This window comes from Macrosteles quadrilineatus, unplaced genomic scaffold, assembly GCF_028750875.1.
Source record: "Macrosteles quadrilineatus isolate MER2022 unplaced genomic scaffold, UCM_ALF_1.0 Scaffold_54__1_contigs__length_841927, whole genome shotgun sequence".
Lineage (NCBI taxonomy): Eukaryota > Metazoa > Arthropoda > Insecta > Hemiptera > Cicadellidae > Macrosteles > Macrosteles quadrilineatus.
Window position 1 is genome coordinate 470,059 of NW_026542647.1, and position 20,353 is coordinate 490,411.

At 33.7% G+C, this 20,353-nt stretch overlaps 1 protein-coding gene across 2 annotated transcripts in view; it reads left to right on the top strand.

Moving 5' to 3' along the window:
* The window catches only part of LOC129006012 (transketolase-like protein 2), a 37,620-nt gene extending 17,610 nt beyond the window's left edge, over positions 1-20,010 (top strand). For both annotated transcript variants that reach the window (XM_054435101.1, XM_054435100.1), the window contains exons 2-11: positions 3,262-3,407; positions 7,762-7,951; positions 10,206-10,440; positions 11,506-11,649; positions 12,923-13,171; positions 14,136-14,273; positions 15,521-15,647; positions 16,735-16,874; positions 17,935-18,166; positions 19,659-20,010. In XM_054435101.1, coding sequence (XP_054291076.1) covers positions 3,262-3,407; positions 7,762-7,951; positions 10,206-10,440; positions 11,506-11,649; positions 12,923-13,171; positions 14,136-14,273; positions 15,521-15,647; positions 16,735-16,874; positions 17,935-18,166; positions 19,659-19,831 — 1,774 coding nt within the window. In that variant the 3' untranslated portion in view covers positions 19,832-20,010. The remainder of the gene's footprint in view (positions 1-3,261; positions 3,408-7,761; positions 7,952-10,205; positions 10,441-11,505; positions 11,650-12,922; positions 13,172-14,135; positions 14,274-15,520; positions 15,648-16,734; positions 16,875-17,934; positions 18,167-19,658) is intronic.
* The last annotated feature ends 343 nt before the right edge of the window (positions 20,011-20,353 follow it).

Consider the following 20,353-nt stretch of genomic DNA (forward strand, 5'->3'; position numbering starts at 1 on the left):
GAAGGGCCTTAACGGTGGTTGTAACTAATCGGTTTAGCGTCCTTCTCGGCAAATCACTTACAAATTACAATCCATTTATTTTTATAATCTGTGACTTAAATCAATTCTACACTCATTATTATTTTAGCATGAAACACCAATAAGGTCAATGTAAACATTGCAGAAAAATAGATCTATTCATTAGTAAAATTGAATCAACCCAAAACGATAACAGTTTAGTATTTGCGAAGAAATATTTTATTGTACTTCAGAAAATGTACAGCTGAACCTTCCTTCTTGGATTTTGCAAGAAACCATTTCCCTTTAATTTGTTTACTTGAATGTTAAATTGCCCACTTTTCTCAATGTATTTATTTTTTGGAAGAGCACATTGAGAGTATTGTGTTAGAATTCTTTTTAGTTTGTATATCTTTATCCTGAAATACCATGTAAATTGAATTTTGTTTGTCGAATCTTGGTAATTCTTAAATAATACTAGAATTTTCATTACTGTAGCTTAGCTAACAAAGCTAGTTAGATTACAGAAAAAGGTAGATAATAATAGTACATTGAACTTAAAATTTAGCCATTGAATCAATTTTTAGAAATCATATTTAGATTGAAGATTTTTTCGTGAAGGTGTACGCTACAAAATCACATTGTAGCACAATAGTTATTAACTTTCATTCTTAACAAGCTTGATAGGGTGATAGAATTTGAGGGATGGAGCAGCAAATATTGTTATGGTCTATCTGAGGGTTGTGGGGATGTTTATTTCTCCCAGCATGCACAGAAAATGTGGTACAGATTACACAGGTAATCGTAACACTAATTGTGACTAATGTTGGGGTTATTAAAACATAATATTACCCTGATATTTCATTATTAGGCTATTTAGAATTTGCTTTTAACATAATTTTGCCACTTTAAAAGAAAAAAAAAACAGAATGATAGTGAAATGTAAATATGGAAAAAGGACTAAGTTACATTTAATTTTTTTTCAAACTAATTTCCTTAAGATGTAGTGGATTCATCTTAACTAAAAAAATTATGTATTTTTGCCAATGTATGATTACAGTTTTAAATCCAAATGCTAATATTTCCTCTTAAAATGAACATTGGATTTGTCATTAAGGATGTTTGTTGTGGAAAAATTTGCACATTTATTCACTTTGCTGTAATAGCAAAAATATTTTTGGATATGAATGATGAATTGCCTAATAATATACAACGTATCAAAATCTCATAACAATTGTAAAGCACTAATAATGAGCTATTAATAAAGGTTGTTGAAGTCAGAGGTGATTTAGTTATGTTAGTGTGATGCAACTTTTGACTCGTAATACTAATCGCAAATAGATCTCGCTTCTGATATCAATCTGAGGTTTATGACCTGAGTTTGAGACTTTTATAAATTTAATAAACAGTTATTCTTGTCAATTGACTTAAAAGCAGTTTTGACCAGTGCCATAAAACTTATACTAATACATTTTATGATTTTAACCAAAAGTAGACTTTTTATTCAACTAAAATGAAGATTGTTAATGTCATTTGAGTAGTTGTTCAATAGACAATCCCTATCCAGCAAACTGCTAGATAGTCATTATTTAATATCATTAATAAAATTTAATATCGCTTTATTATTTCAATAAAGGTCTTTGTTAATCAATTTTGTTTAGAAATAAATCACGCTTAGTGACATTAAGAAAGTATTCAAGTTTCGTTCAGTGTTGTTAAAACTTAAGATCATCGTGGAATGCAGATTGTAAAATGATAATAAATAAATACCCTCGCAGACTAAGCGAATTTCCAATTACCTGTTTGGATTTTCACTAGGCCTAAAATATTTCCTTAAAATTAGGTCCCGTGTTTAAGTCTTAACATGAGATCTATAGTAATAAATTATTCCCTATAAGGAAAATTCTCTAAAAATCATGTACATTTGAAAAATCTTTTTAGAGCAATATTTATAGGTTTTGACAAATGATCTGTAAGGGTTAGTTTTATGTTGGTTTGAATTGAAGATTTTTAGCTTACAATATAGTTACCATACAATATCACTTTGTAACAAGCAAGATTTTGGATATAGTTTATTAAAAAATAACACATTTTACATAGATCTCACTCATTCTATGTCGCAGCCCCCCCCCCCCCCAACAATCACTCCCAACATCACTGCTGCTGAATCAGTCAGTGTAGTGGCTGGTGAGTATAGGACGGGAGGCTACAGAGTCTATAATTCGCTGGCTTTACATATAAATTACCCTCTTACCTCTAACACTGAGGCAATAGCACCAGCTATCAATTGTACATTAACTTTAATATAATCACAACTTACGATGGTTTGAATCTCTATCTCTACATTATATCATTATACAAACAACTCTAGTTAAATTTCCCGAAAGACCATACTTGTAAATCATAGCCTGGATCTAGAATCATCAGCTTAAATTTTACTTACATAATGATATAGAATTTAAGTTAAATATGTCGGCTCCTGATATTTAAATGTTTAGAATTAATGTGATACTCAAAATCGGTGTTCAAGTGTTTAACCAATAGTGACATAATAAAACGACCTGTTTCCTGCTATTTCCCTGAGTACAGGCTTGCAGTCCATACGAGTAAATATTATGCTAAAGTCTGATGTTTGTATTTCTTGTATTTATTTTGTTGAATGAAGAGTATTTGATTTGATTTTGATGGTGCTAGTTTTTTCTGCTTTTAAACATCTACTGAAATGTCAGTAAATTCGTGGCTATCATTAAGCTCTACTCATAAAGTTTTTAGTGACGTAGCCCAGGAATGAAACCATAAACTCACAAACCAAATAAACCTAAAATTTGACAAGATTACTATGAATAAAGATGAAATACTGAAGGTGGAGGTCTAAAAATAAAATCGCTAATGAGTGCAAATGTTAGCACCATTTTAGACACACTTAGACATAATCTTACCTGTTCCCAGGGCTAAAGGCCTTATACTCAAGCTCTCCTAATGGAGCCCAGTCCCCCGAACACTACATACTACCGCATCATCCAAAACTGACTCCCAGTTCAAATTCACAACGTTTAAACAACAACATAACAAGTTTTTGTTAGACAACAGTTACAACCTATTCACACAACATTTTTCCAAACACTTCTAGGCAGCAATATGAATCTACTCTTACACTACTGACAAAAGCCAAAGTGTAAAATTTTTTTTACACCTTTTTAGCTTTGTATGTAATTATAATATCAATTTATCGATATTATTTTATGATTCCTCTTTGTATTACAGACACCCCACATCATGTTCCTCTATGGCAGAGATCCTGGCAGTGCTGTTCTTCCACACTATGAGGTACAAGCTGTCAGCCCCTCGTGATCCTTCCAGCGATCGCTTCATCCTCTCCAAGGGTCATGCTGCACCTATCCTCTACGCTGGTCAGTACTACTACTAACCAGTATAGTTCAATTATACATTTATTCATTTGTTTTATTACAGTTGACTCTCAATAATCCGACACTTATAAGACTGAAAGTGTGTAAGATTATCAAAAACATTGCCTTGATCATAGTCAACTTATGATTCCTTACATTATCTTTGACTCTAAAGGGTTTTCATTATCTGTTTAAGTTTTATTTTTGAAATGTGTTTTGATCGCAAAAAACAAATAAAATTAAAAGAATTGTATGAAAACAACCCATGAATCATTTGGCGCAGCGTTGGATTACCAAGCGAGTTGAACTACCAAGTGTCCGGTTATCAGGGCCAAACTGTATTCATTTTTAATACAATAGTTAAACCTATTCATAATTTATTTTATATAGTAACAGTTATTATATTAATAAAAGTAAGTTATTTACCTCTGTCTGATGTATATCTTTTATTTTATGTTACAAGACATTTTTATTGCCATTGTCATTTTCAAATGTATTTACCAAATTCAGTATACTGTATACCGTAAATAATATTTCGAAATAAAATAAAATTCACAAAAATGTAACAGTAATATCTGAAAACCTAGTTGATTTGAGTGTAGAAACTCGGTTGATTTATTCTGTGTCAAATTGATTTCCCATTGTAATGGCATTTGAAGGCTTTGCTAAAGGTCATTGTAGTGTCCAATGTCCCTATTGTTGATAAATAGTAGGTATTTAAAATAGTTATCTAGGTTTTGAAACTGTGTTGCTGATTCATTATTATAATTGTTACTATGATTATACATCTGAGGCTGTGAAAGTCTAGCACACATAAATGAGAGCCATTGGTGTAGTTGTCTGTGATTAGTCTAAGGCCTTTGATTGTGTCAGGCGTGACATTCTCTTAGAGAAATTGAGATTGTATGGGATATCTAGTCCATCCTTTTCCTGGTTTTCTAGTTATCTCTCCGAAAGATTTCAGCAGGTTGCCATCAAAGATAACTCCAGTGTCAACAAGTTTCCTAACTGGAGCTTATTAACCCATGGTGTATCACAAGGATCAACAATAGGGCCTCTTCTATTTATCCTCTACATTATTAACCTCCCTTTTTTACTTTCTTCCAAAATCATTCAATTTGCTGAAGGCATAATAATGTTAGTAAAAGCGCCATACATTTTTTCTGCCACTCTTATTGCATCCAAAGATTAAGAATTTATGGTGACTTGGTTTTCACAAAAACAGACTACATCCAAACTGTTCCAAAACTCATCTTTTTTATTTCATAATTCGCAACTGAAAACAGACGAGATTACAAATAACTACTTAACCAGATGATTCCATAAAATCTTCTAAAAGTACCAAATAAGTAGGTATTAACGACAATCTAAGATAGTCTGAATATCAAATTCAAATTATCTCATCTCTGTCGAAAGGGATGTTTGGGCTGAGAGTGATTTTTAAATCTTCAGTCATACATGCAGCTCTTACTTACTCTTACTTACTCTTACTTTATGTCTAGGACTTCCTATGGTATTATGTCATAGAGTGGTCAGTGAAATGAAATGTGTTTATTGTCCTTTGAATTTTTGTAAATTATTGACAATGTCATAAAACAGCTAAAGTTATAGCATAGTCAGTTAATAAATACAATATAGCTAACTAGACAAAATGATACATATTACAATATGTATTTTAAATATTACAATTAAATAATCTTTAAAAAAAAAAAAAAATTGCGGCATTTAGAATAATGGAAGTGATTAAACCCCATAACTAACAAAATCCAACAGAACTTTGGTCGATTTGCTAACTCTACTTAAAAACTAATACCAGGCATTTAAAAAAAATCATTTAGAGAATAGAAGGGTTTGTTCAGAAGCCATCTGTAGAATTTAGTCTTAAAAGTATTTACAGGATGTTTTCGTATTAAATGTTTTAGCTTGACGTATATTTTTAATGAGATTACAATATGGCTTTTAAGAGTTTTAGAGAGTCTGAATAAATCTATACTGTAGTAGCAACGTTTTTATTCCTTGTATTATGAACATGAGAACGTTGTTTGATTAAGTTGGGATTTTTTAGAATATATGATACAGAGTCAAAAAAGTAAATGTTAATCCCTGTTGGAATTTGTAGCTGAATGAACAGGGGTTAACAGTGTTCCTGTAGGGGTTCATAAGATATAATTCTAACCAACTTCTTTTGTAAGACTAAAATTTCCTCTATCCTACTGCATTTGTCGTAAAATATAATATTGTATCTGAAATTGGATTGAAAATAAGCAAAGTAGGCTGTTTAATATAATGTTGATCCATACAATGTATTAGTTTAGTCATAAGACAAATTACCCTTGAAAGCTTAGAACTTATGTAATCAACATGAGGTCCCCAAGAAAGAGTCTTATCCAGATAAATAACAAGAAATTCAACATTGTCTACATAGCCATCCAACATAATTAATTCGCACGATCTAAGGCCAAAAACAATTTTTTGAGTTTATTCTTTATTTATGAAGAAGCCATTAGATTCAAACCAGATAGAGGCTTCATTAATTGAGTTTTGAGCTAACTCTTAAAGTTGTTTAAGATCGGGATTAATATTTAAAAATGTTGTATCATCTGCATACAAATAAGTTTTACTAGTTATACATTCTGGGAGGTCGATAATACAAATTAAAAATAACAGAGGACCTAGAACAGACCCCTGAGGTACGCCATATTTTATTTTTAATTCTTGGAACCATTCTCCATCAATATTGACTTTTTGTGTTCTATTATATTAAAAAAAGAAAGTGGAGTTCCGTTGATACCGTAAAAATCTAATCTTATTAGCTCATCATGGTCCACTCAATCAAAAGCCTTACTCAGGTCACAGAAGGTAGCCTGAGCAAGACTTCATCTCAAAGACCATTAGTAAAACCTCATTAGTAAATTTGTCTATTGTGTCTGATGTACACTTACCCTTTCTAAATCCAAACTGCAAAACACTTAAGAAGTTGTTATTAAAAAAAAAAGAATTCAGCTTATCAAAAACCATGATTTCAAACAATGTTGATATTACTGGAATGATTGATATTGGGCGATAACTCCGGAGAGTCCTTTTTACCTTTTTTAAAAATGGGACAGACTCTGGTGACTGGAAAGACGCCTTCAAGGAGACAGAGATTAAATCAGTAAGATAGAGGTTCAGCTATATTACCAATAATCTGTTTAAGCATGCTATTAAAGACATAAGATAAACATCATTACTGCTAGAGGCGTTAAGTTTTTTTGTGGCTTTTATTAGATCATTAGGCGTGACAAAATCCCAGGAAAAAGCACAGCAGTGATAGAAGACAAGTAAATCTTTTGAACTGTAAGCATTATTAACAATTCTCTTTTTTATTTTTTCAACTGATTTAATAAAAAAGGTATTGAAAATATCAGGAGATATTTTGGCTGTTTTTGAATCGATTAAAGAATTGCTACTGGTTTTAATGACTTTAAAAGCAGTTTTACATTTGTTATTAATTTTTTCTATGATAATTGTGTTATATTTTTTGCAATTTAAAATATTTAAAATTTTCAAAAAAATACTCAAAGACTAGGCCCAAGTTTTTTTCTTACTCCCTAGATGATTTTCTAAACCATGACCATTAGGCATCATGTATTGACATAAAATAATAATTTGCCATATGATATTATTGTTGTTGACATGTTATATATTTTTGTAAATAATCACAATTTTCTAGATTTATGATGGATAAACATTTCATTTCAATTCCTGACAATGATGTTATCACAAGTTCCATTAGTAACACCTGTAGTTTCTCGTACAGTAGACTCAGGATTGGACCCTTGTCTGAGCTAAAGAGAGTCTGAAGCATTGGATATTTTTCAATATAAGATATAATAAACACTTTTAAAACCACAAGTTTAATGTTTAACATTACTAAATCTACAGAATATAATAAACAATAAAAGAACACAGCAATAACCTCAGCATGCACTAGACAGCTGTAGTACAAGTACATTGAACAAGGTGTATTCTTTGTTTACATGGTTACTAACCAAGTGGTGCCAGTGTGTGAGTCTGTAGCAGGTGGTCGCTCCAATTATCTTGAGCCCGAACCAAGCAGATCTGACGACAGGGATATTGCCACAGTATTTTGTATTCCAAGTATTATCATACTATTTAAATCACGTAATACCTACTATCCCAGAAAGGTATTTAGACCCAAAAGGAACACATTATTAACCATTACTCAACATAAACAACTTCTTAAAATTTGCTATTTTAAGAAAACCTTATCTTTCACCCCTGTTGCTTAATGACCTTTGGATTATTGTGTAGTTCTCTTTTACTTTTACTAATTATTACTTGATCTGTTTTTCAGCTTGGGCAGAGGCAGGTTTGTTCCCAGTGAGTGATCTACAGAACCTGCGTAAGATTGACAGTGACCTGGAGGGACATCCCACTCCTCGTCTCAACTTCATTGACGTCGGAACTGGTTCCCTCGGACAGGGAGTCTCTGTAGCCGCTGGCATGGCCTACGTCGGCAAATACTTCGACAAGGCTTCTTACAGGTCAGTTGCTTGGTATTGCTTGTAGCACAAGATTGTTACTGTTGTGTGAATTCAAGATTGGGGGAAAATTTAGGGGAATTAGTCATACATGCAATTGCCCTATTTACTGTAAGCCTATTATAGCTCATTAATGTTTCAAGTTCCTCGATGTCAAATGTATTTATTACATTTTCATACGTTATACTGTGCATTTATTTTGTAAATAACTGCTTTATTTGTACAGTAGACCCCCTCTTAACCAAGGTCGCATTAACCGATAATCAGATTATCCTCCCTCACTTGTAAAATATTACAGTTTGTAAAGGGTGATTTTTTTATGGGTGCGGTTTTTAAAACTAAATAAAAAAATTAAAAACAACTTGCATTGACATAAAAATGTATTTATTTGAACTACAGCGTCATGACATTAACGTTTAAAAATTATTTCTGGCATATGGGCTCCATTCCGTTCGCGTAGAAAGCCCAATCGAGAAGTCCAATTTTCGAATGCTCTTTCCAGCAGCTGTGGTTGAATTCCGCCAATTACTCGACGAATGTTAGCTTCCAAGTCACTTAAAGTTTCAACACTATCGGGCAATGTTACGGGACTTTTTCGTTCCTCAGCTAAACGAACTTGAAGTGGATTTAGAAAATGTTTGGTTCCAGCAAGACGGCGCGACGTGCCACACGGCAAACGACACAATTGGCCTCTTGGCAGAAACATTTGGTGAACGTATCATCTCATTTAGAGGTAGTGTCAACTGGCCCCCACGGTCGTGTGATATCACGCCAACAGACTTCTTTCTGTGGAGATGTGTTAAGTCTCAAGTATACGCTGACAAGCCACAAACTTTAAGTGACTTGGAAGCTAACATTCGTCGAGTTATTGACAGAATTCAACCACAGCTGCTGGAAAGAGTATTCGAAAATTGGACTTCTCGATTGGGCTTTCTACACGAACGGAATGGAGCCCATATGCCAGAAATAATTTTAAAACGTTAATGTCATGACACTGTAGTTCAAATAAATGCATTTTTATGTCAATGCAGGTTGTTTTTCATTTTTTTATTTTTAGTTTTAAAAACCGCACCAATAAAAAAATCACCCTATATTAACCCTTTGGCCGCCGTGGTCCAATACAATGGACCGTGGCGCTATTGCGAAAATTGCCACCTGCTGAATGTTTATTTACTGGCCACCTCTACGTTCAAAAGCCACAAATAACACACCAATCGAATCAGCATCGTCTGGGCTTCATGTAGCAAGAGCTTTGACTGCCTTTGTTTGGGTTTTTTCTCATGTTGGACGAGATTTCCCAAGATGACGTCGTCTGATGTTTGTCAACAGTGATCATATGTTTGTAGATAACTTCTTAAGACTTATAAGTTGTTTTGATGGGTTTTTAGTTACTAAATATGACTAAACATGGTCAAAATATGTCAACAGTGAGTAAAGACACAATATTTCATAACTTGACAGAGATTGGTGTGCAATTAGACGATGGTGAGTTGAGTGATGACTTCATAAATCCTCTAGGCCTATTTTTAGATAATTTTTTTATGCCCATACCCCAAAGGTATGGTATTATTAATATTTTTATAACAAGCTGTGTCATTGTTATGCAAGGGTTATCCAAATGATCGTGAAGAGTGCTGCCTTTCTTAATTTTAAATAAGGATATTTAATTTACTCTCTATTTTGGTGGGATAGGGGTTGGGGTACAGCTACTCCTTGTTAGTTGGATCTTAAGTAGTACCTCTTATCTCAGTCCATCAGATCCAAGTACCTCTTGGCAGATCCAAGTAGCTATAGGAGACCCATAACTTCTCCTTTTTCTTTTGTCCTCATTGTTGTCTTTCATAGGAATTTCAATATTTTCTTAGTTAGAGCCAAACAAAAAATCTGGATTACATAGTTCCAGTTAGTCTAGATTAATGAGGGGTTTCTGTATTAAGAAAAGAGTGAACATATGTTCAATGGATTAAGCTTACTAATATTTAAAAATTAATGTTACTTAAGTTCATCTTGAGTCATGAAACTTGGAACATCACTTGATTCATGCATAAATGTCCTGTTGGTCTACAAGCATTTCACCGTTTCAACTGGAAGATTAGATGTACTCGAAGCTGTAGTTTGTTGTACACAAGACTGTATTTTGTTATTGGCACCGTCATCTGAACAATGCTGTCTTAGGGTTTATACACTACACCAATTAGATGTGCCGAGAACTTGATCAAGAACTTGTAAGAAGTTGAAATGATGGTAATGTTTGCAGAACATACGTGTTGGTCGGTGACGGTGAGAGTGCGGAAGGATCAGTGTGGGAAGCCCTTCACTTTGCCAGCCACTACAACTTGACCAACCTCTGTGTTATCTTCGACGTGAACCGTCTCGGTCAGTCAGACCCCACCTCTCTGCAGCACGACATGGAGACCTACCGCAAGAGGCTTGACTCCTTCGGGTTCAACCCTATCGTCATCGATGGTCATGATGTTGAGGAACTTGCCAAGGTATATTTTAGTAGAGCTGTTGCTATTTTTTGATAACTAAACAAAAAACTTCTATTCAACAACTGTCCTAGCATTGTGATTATTTGTATTTCTTGTTTGCACATGTTTGGACATAATTGAACCTGATGATAATCAATGGGACTGTTTGTACTATTAAAAGAAGAGAATTCCTTGCACCGATGATATAAACCCAGTAACTACTTGTTGATATGGATTTTGAAATAGCTTGCAGGCCAAACAATCGATGACTTCAGTCACAAGCAAAAGCAACGTTTTTTAATACATGTGTCTCTTTAAAAAATAACCGTTCTTAATAGCAATCCTTAAATTTTCCAATGTATTGATCAATAAATTGAAACATTGTTATATTTTTAGAAACTGCTAGGGGGAGTAACATGTTAACAGCACAAAAATTTTCCTAGGTTAGATTCTAATTAAAATGATTTTAAAAAGATATGTACAGTATAGTCTTGATTATCCAATCTAAACCGACCGCAGAGAGGTCAGATAAGCGAAAAGATCAGATCACACAAACAAAACCCACTATAAAATGTAGAAAATCATTAAATTATTCAGGGTTTCATTTTTCAACCTATTCAAGGCTTTGAATTTGTCTTTCATTGAACACTAACATTTTCAGTGTTGAAGCCATAATCACAAAGTATATAAAAATAACTTACAACGTTAAAATATGAGACAAAGCAATACTTCATGTCCATTAAGCTACAGGTTTCTGTTCACACTGTCAATTGCAGGGGCACAGATAGGAACGACAAAAGTGGTTGTCTCAAATCCCTGTATGATATGGTGCACGGGCATACCATTTGGAAACGGTATGCAATTTCACTCAGATAATCTGTAGCCCCCTCCCCTCCGGTCGGATAACATGACGGGTCAGATAACCAAAAATCTGATAGTCAAGACTACTTGATCGAAAAAATGTTCATTGAAATATTAATTAGGCCTACCACTGGTCTTAAAACAAGCAACTCTTATTTGTTTGAAGTTGATTGGAGTTAATTTTAACTTTTAGCCATCGTTGTGATTGTATAATGATTGTTTTAGGCTTTCCATGAGGCAGCTGAAACAAAGAGCCGGCCCACTGCCATCATCTGCAAGACTTTGAAGGGCAAATACTTCCCTGAGATTGAGGATATTGTTACTTGGCATGGACAAGCCTTGGGAGCTAAGGCCGACGGTGTCATCAAGGTAACACATACACGTCACAATAACTTTATTGGTGCTTAAGCCAAAGTAGTTTATTCCTTAATGTATAATACTGTCCAATCGCCTATAATTTAGTTACAAGGCACCCACACAACTGTAAAACCTTAAACCCATGAATAAGCCGTAAACTTTGCAGTTAAACCTTAAAAATAGGAACAGTTTGATTCTGATAAATTATTCCCCAAAACTTTATTGTGACTTTGGATTTGGTATTGAATCCAAAGTCACAAAATGATGTTCTAGCCTTTCCCATAATTTCTGTAACATCATAATCATATACTGTCTTTGTGTTAACATCGTGGTAATCTCCTGTGATTGCGGCAAAATCGTTAACTTCCAGGTGCGTAAACTAGTTTGGGGCTACCTTCATAAACTAGTTTGACAAGTCTGATCCTGAAAACCCCTCCCACTGAGGTTGTAGGGTTTGAGGTAGGAGATTTTGTTCCTGGTGAATTAAGCTGAGACTAAAAAACCAAGGAGCGGAGAGGTTAGTTTGTGTTAAAAATAGGTTAGTACCATAAAAGTAATATGTTGTTTTTGGCCTCTGGAACAAAAAAGAAAATCGGTCCTGGTTCTAATCTTAACCCATTGGCACCGACTTACGAGCGTTACTCGTCTGGCCACCGCAGGCCCAAAATCCGACCTAAAAGCTTGTTTTTTTAATTTTATATCTTGCTTCTTGTTTTGTGTATTTTTAATAACTTATTTTTGGGGTTGTGTTTCCACGGAAACCAAATATCACCCAAAATCAGCTGTGGTAAGGTAAAACAAACATTTTTTTTCTATGTTATTACTTATAAAAAGTAAACAACTGTTTATTTTGTTATGCAGGGAATCAATTTAAATTTATGATAATATTTTCATTCGGTGTCTGGATTAATCTGGGAATTTGTAAATTAAGTTTAATTTTAAACAATTATTTTTAACATTTTTATTTTTTATATTTTTTTGTTTTTATTTTTAACATGTTACACTTTGATTATCTAATTACATTTTTTTTGTGGCCAATTTTATTCTGAACAAAATGGCAAAAGAATTATTAAATTATTACCAATATTTTTATTTCTATAACAACTCGAGTGAAAGTCTACAAATTCGGTAAAATTAATTGCTGACCGAGGGCACTGCAGGCAGCACATTAATTCCTTTCCCAATGGGTTAACATGAGACATAACGGTAATAAATAGTTTATTCCCTATATAGGAAATTTGCTAACAGCTATTTTGTCTGCACTACAACATAATTTCTGTTTTAGCACTTGGAAGGCATGATGAAGAACAAGGGCCCAATCAGCCTGGGACCCCAGAAGGTGATTGAGGACGCTCCAAAGGTAGACATCTCCAACATCCGTCTCTCCTCCCCACCCAACTACAAGCTAGGAGAAGCTGTAGCTACTCGGCTGGCATACGGAACTGCGCTACAGAAGGTGGCTCAAAGCAATTCCCGAGTTATTGCTTTTGATGGTGACACCAAGAACTCAACCTTCTCCTGCAAGATCAAGGAGGTAATATTCAGAGAAATACATCTTGTTCCATCAGGGATTGGTGTTGTCTCCAATGTTTCAATCAGTGTTCTCAGTGTTGATCTTTGTAAGACAACCTGAACAAAAATATAAGTATACTTGTAGGAATTTTTTATCAATAAAAAAAAATTCCTAAAGTATTTTTTTCACTTAGCAGGATAAATATTAACAGCCCTGCTAAATCACATAATAAAAGGTTTGCCTATAGTTATTTTAATTGTTGTGCTAATATTATTAGTTATGTGTGGGTACTGAACTTTATCAATAGGCCTACCGATACTGATACCTAAAAAATCGACTCTCAATTCTCGATACTGATACTATTTACAAACATTTTCAATATAGCTTGTTTATATGACACACAACTTCTGTCTTTATGTCCTTACACAAAGCAAAAAAATAAATAAATAAATAAAAAATAACATCTTATAAAATGGGAAATAAATATCATACCAACAAATTCTTTTCAAAGAAAATTTCATTTTAACTAGAGGTGTGCCAGCCTGAGATTTTAATCAAGCTGAGCTCAAGGTAATATCAAGATCATTTCTCATAGTTGTAGAGACATCTTCATCGTCGTCCCTGGCAAAATCCTGAATATCACTCAGCGGCAATGGAAACATCATCATCGTCTCCCGCAATGGTGACAAATCATTGAATATCTCCCGCAGTCACTGAATCATCATCATCTTCCACGGTCGCGGCCAAATCCTGAATATCCTTCTCTTTAACAGAAACATCACACTTGTCCCTCGTGATAGCGATAAAATCCTGAATTTTTCCATCGATCATGGAAACATCATCACCGTCCGGCGTCCCCCACGATCGCAGCAAAACCCTGGTTATCACCCGCTGTCAAGGACTATTGTCATCGTCAGCTGTTTAAATTATCGTCATCCCTCTTCCTACAATTATTTTCTATTTTAACAATTTTATTGTTTTCCAGGTGGCCAATGACAGATATGTTGAATGCTACATTGCTGAACAGAATCTGGTTGGAGTTGCCATTGGTGCTGCCTGCCGTGACCGTGCTGTTGCCTTTGCTTCAACCTTCGCCACATTCTTCACCAGGGCCTTCGATCAGGTACAAACATCATCAATAGCACATTACTATAAAAAGAATCATTTAATTTTCCATTAACGTGTATGTACAATGACCTTTACCGCAAGAAAATCTTAGATTGATGAATAGAAAAGATTGTTTAGCTGTTAGGAATTTTGGTTTCCCTTTGTAACCATTTAGGGTGCAAGTTTGGCAGGTTAGAATTAACAATTAAATAATCCACAAAGAAACATATCAGATCCACCCCTTACAAAGCAGTCAATCGGAGGATTTGAAAAAAAAAACAGTGAGTTTGATATGTTTAAACATTTTTGGGGGTTTATTTTAAATTATTTGTGATTCAGAATTGTCTTCTTAAGCTCTTTCATATTCTAAATAAATGTCTTTTAATAATAGAATTGTTCCTTTTTATAACTAACTACTAAGGTTCTCATTACAAAACGTTTGAAAAGGATTTTTTTTAACCGTTTGGCATTCTAGTATCATAAAAGAGGTTTACAGTGAAAATCAGAGAGTTCAGTATGAAGAAGCAGCCAGATTTCATAGCTTTATAACTACTTTAAATAGGTAAAGCTTGTATCGTAGTTCAGTCCTGGAGGTTATGTTTCTACCTATTTGTAAAAGCTGTGAATTGGTGGTTCTGAGCCCATTATAAGCTGCAGATCCACATATTCAGTAAAAAAATGTGTTTCTTAACTGAAGAGTCATTATATGATGTTAATGAATCGTAAATGTATATATATTTATACCATATATTTTTTTATATAATAATGAAGTTCTTTTATATTTGATCCATTAAGAGTCATTCATTAATACAATTGTTATATATATATCAATATCAAATCAGTATTAAACATATAGTTCTTTAAACTTTTGTAGCCATTCCAATAACAATACTTAAATACCTTGTGGTAATAAGTAATGTCAATATGTTTAAAAAGAAATTAATGGTGTATATAATAAAACAATTGTACTACTCTTTCAATGTACATTTTTTATAACTATTTCTAGATATTAAGTTATTGACACTATTTTGTAATTATCTATGTTATAATAAATCATGAATAAAGCATTTCTGATTCTGATACCTAGTGTAGATTAAAAGTACTCCTCCGCAACAAATCATTTTTCTAATTATTTTGAACACGTTTATTAGGGGCTTAGGCCCTTACTTTAATCACTTCTTTACAAAACTCATCAAAGTCAATACTACAATAATTACATTTAAAACGATTGTTGAAATTTCTGTTTGATTATTCTGTGTCCAGATTCGTATGGGAGCCATTTCTCAGACCAACGTCAACTTTGTGGGTTCCCACTGTGGAGTCAGTATTGGAGAGGATGGACCTAGCCAGATGGCTCTAGAGGACTTGGCTCTATTCCGATCCATTCCTGGTTTGTTGAAAACATTTGAAAAAATATCAATATCATAAAAATATTCTTGAGAATATGGTATCGAGAGAAACCAATCAATCATATTGGTATTTCTGGAAGAAGGCTTAACGTTGGGATTAATAATCCAAATTTGGAAAGATGAGCAGGTTTACTTTTATTTTGGATGAACCTAATGTCATACAAAAGCGTAAAAAGACGAAAAAGTATCACAATAATGATTAAAAAGTGTTGTATCCACTGACCATTTAATCAATCGCTTACAGAGAATAGTTACTTGTGATTGTACGAAGTGGTCAACGACTAATAAGTTGATAAGCTCTTTCTCCTGAACTCTTCTAATAATTCAGAGAGGATTTCGTAGAACTACAAGTTTCATTCTATAAAACTTTTCATTTTCTTTTATCACTGCACTGATAATCTGGTATTTAATTATCTACAGTAGCTTTGAAGGACTACTTTTGTGTTATGTGTTTAAATCTCAGATCCATGGGTATTAATACATTGTGCATTTGATGGTGATTTGTTAAAATTCAGTCTATAGGCCCATCTGGAATTTTAACTTCTTAATCATTAAATAACTTCTTGATCAGCATTGTACGTGTTATTAAATTTACGGAAAGTAAATAAAAGAAACGTCTTATAACACTTAAAACATATATTTACGCTTATACTGTTACTCACAAGACGGTAAATATACAAAACAGATGGTAAGTGGTGATCGATTTCGATTGGACACTCCAATCATCATCAGACCCAATAGGCGAATGTACATTCGTCTTCTTAATCATATCTGGAGTCTTATTTTATTTAGACTTTTTAATTATTGATTTGTCTGTTGTTTTGTTGTTTATGTACTTTATTAACCATGTTAGACTTAGAATTTTGTGATCCAACTTAACTTTGTACAACTCAGTCATCAAACTTAATTATTGTTGGTATGCCTACTGTCATGTAAAATGTCTTATCACAATAAATAATTTGATAGATTAACATATTGGTATACTTCCTTGATGGGTGACTCTGCCATTTGCATGTATCACTAATAGGAATGGAAGGGTTTTATACTTAAATGTGCCTCTTTTTTCAGGATCAACAGTGTTCTACCCGTCTGACGCTGTGTCCACGGAGCGAGCTGTAGAACTAGCTGCCAACACTAAGGGAGTGTGTTTCATCCGGACATCTCGCCCGGCTACTGCCATCATCTACAAGAATGACGAAGTCTTCAAGGTAAACAAACCATTACTGTAGTAATCATGTCTCCTTTTAACTGTATCCAATTATTATTTTCTTTGTGTTTTTTTAGTTTTTTATTTACTCTTGATTATTTATTGTAGAAATATTTTCCAAAACAATAATCAAGAAGGTCACATGAATTCCACGATGGCCACAAAATGCATCGCATAATAATAAAGAGTAAAGAGTGAAAATTATATATCTTTCTAGTTTTGATACTGTCATATCTGTTATTATCTTTATAGCCTTTTTTAACTCAGCTAAGATTTCCTTTTAAAGCGGATGGAAAACAAATTAAATCAAGCCGTTAAATTGTTACATTTTTTCTATGACCTTACAAATTGCATTACTTCATTAGAACCAACGATCACAAAAGACCATTAGATGGAGCATGCCTACCTATCTAACCAACATTTTAGCAGCTAGCAGCTGATGCACGGTCTGGCCTCTCGTTGTAGGATAGAAGCGCTAGATGTCAATGAAAATTGCGCAAAAACTTAATGTTCCGCTTCCAAATAACTCAGCATCTAGCCTACTAAAGGTATATGGTTAAAATTTTGTATAAGTGAAGTAGTGAAGTTAATAAGCCTTGGACACTGCGTTAGTTCTAATTAAAAGCTGAAAAACTAATATTTTCTTGTTCTAAACTAACTTTTTCTAAGAAACGGTAAACTCTAGAAAAAAATTAAAAGGTTGTTTGAAGGTCATTGTGTTAGTAATGGAAATATTTATAATGCCCAGGCGTATTGTCACGGATATTATTGATATCAACTAACATTTAATTAGTTGCGTTTGCTACTAAGGCTCATAACAGCCGGCAACCACTATCTTGTTGAAGATTAGTGAAAAATCCTTGCTTCACGTCGCGGCCAACGTGCTCCATCTATTGCTCTTATGTGATCGTTGATTAGAACCAACATTTCTTATGATAGTCTGGTTTTCACAGATCTTTAACGAAAATACTTTAACAAACCTTTCATCAAAAACTGTGTACTTGTATACTACCTGTAATATATAAGTAATCCTACAATTAACTTTTATGTGTTATATATAGCTTGGCCTAGCCAAGGTGGTAAAGCAGTCAGCCAAGGACCAAGTTCTGCTGATTGGTGCTGGAGTTACGCTCTATGAGGCTTTGGAAGCAGCTGATATTTTGGCCGGAGAAGGCATAAACGCCAGAGTCATCGACCCCTTCACAATCAAGCCCATCGATGCTGCCACCATCATCGCCAATGCCAAGCAGTGCGGTGGACGAATTGTCACTGTTGAGGACCATTACCCAGAAGGTAGATAAGATAACTGTTGCATGCCACATTCCGTACAGTCTTGATTATTTTACCTATAGTGTTGGTAGGCCTATAGAGATCTAACAAGCAAAACCAGGATCTAACATACAAGGGTATACAAGGGCCTAGGTTTATGGGTTTTGTTTTGTGTTTAGTCTAAAGTTTTGTATTTCTTGCGCAAAATTGGACCCTTCCCATTCAAGTAACCCTGCTATCCTCACAAAAAGTTCTTAAAAGATAAGCAAAAATGTTGCATAAATCAGAAAATAAACTATTGTAAAAGTTTTTAAATAAAAAATTACATTGGAAAATTGAAAACTTAAAAAAATACATGTTTATTAAGTATGTAAACATTACGTAATAAGTTATTAAACCTAAAAACAATTTTTCTTCTTTAAACTCATCATCAAAAAATTAAAAGAATAAACAACAAGTTAAGTCAAATCAACAAGTAAGGAGAAATTTAATGAAACTAGTAAAAAACGAGATAAAACAAAACATGTCCATTACAGCTACAGTTGTAGCACACAGTTGTAGCTACAGTTGTAGTTGTAGTAGAGAATTATGCGGTTAGTTATGAGAAGTTTGGACTGTATGGTATTTTAAATCTACTGTTGTATGCAGCATGCAACAAAGGAAAGTACAGTCAAGTGCAGGAACCTAAAACATGGCACATATCTTCAGAGTACAGTCTATGGCAATGAAAGGGGTTGTCTTGACTCACCTACTAGGTGTATTGTCATGTCACACAGAAATAGCACACAATTTCACACTACTCTATCGTCCACAGGGACAGCGGATAATAAGGAAGGTCAAATAATCAAGTCTACTGTAGTAATATTTATATTAAATTTCAATACTTATTGTGGGAGAACACAAGTCACGGATTACTAATTTTAAGTTCCAAGTCCAATATCCAGTGAATTTTCTTATCAGAAGTTCGTGATGTAAAATGTTTATAATGATGTTTGACTTACTGTGGTGGCCACTGGTAACCAATTTGCTCGGCAGTTTAATCAATATATAACTGAACCATTATGTTCAGCCATTTTCATCATCTTCAATAATAAAATGCCACCTTTCTCCCATCCTTTTGATCCCATAATATTGTTTCGGGTCTCCTAGTATGTATTCTACCTTCTGGACTTCAAAGTCCTCCAGTTATACCCAAATATTCATATACCTACTAGATTTCTTTGTTACACTTGATCCTCCAAATTCCATCTGAGTTGTGTGTCAAATCAAGTGTGTACCAAATTCTCCCTCGATTATATTGAACAATTTAATCTCACATTTATTAAAAATAATTTAGTATTTCTCACAACAATTTTGATTACTAGTATTGTCTCAAAGACAACTTTTCAAACAAAAATTTGTTAAATCCTTGAACAATTGTGTAATATCTTTTTGCTAATTTATCTCAGGACATAATTTGCTGATTTGAGCACAGCAATTTGCTATGCAATAGTTTAACAAATTGTTAAAACAACAGGTGGTCTCGGTGAGGCTGTAATATCTGCAGTTGCTGGGGAGAGAGATATCATCGTTAAGAAGCTTGCAGTTCCCACCGTGCCTCGCTCTGGACCTCCCAAGGTACTTCTTGAGATGTTCGGCATCAGTGCCAAGAACATTGTGGCCGCTGTTAAGGAAATCATCCACAAGTAAACCCAGAAATCATCATAAAATCATATTTCAAAACAACACATTCCTTCATCAAGAACTGATGTATAAAAGGCATAGCGTTTAAGTTTTATAAGTCTATTTCCATTTTGTTACTGAATCTGTTCTTTACCTAAAATATTTGTTTAAGTGGGTTTAAATAAAGTTATGGAGTATTGTTCTTATTTAATTGTTTTTTATTCATTCCTTTTTTATGTGGATAACTGTTTAAGGAATATAAGGATAATGTGGTGGATAGATGATCAGCAGGCTTCCCTTACTGATAAGAACAGTACAAATTATATATGACTCATGAAACATAAAACTACAATAGAACCCCGGCCAACTAAATCAGACCACGTCAGGACCGTGCCCCTGGCTGGATAACGATTTGTCCGGATAAACCAACCTATTGATAATTTATGATAGGTACACAAAAAATGAAAGTAGGGTTTAAATCTCTCGTGGAAAAACTTTAATTCAAATACACCTTTTAGTAAAACAAACAGAAATTGTGAGTTAAAGTGG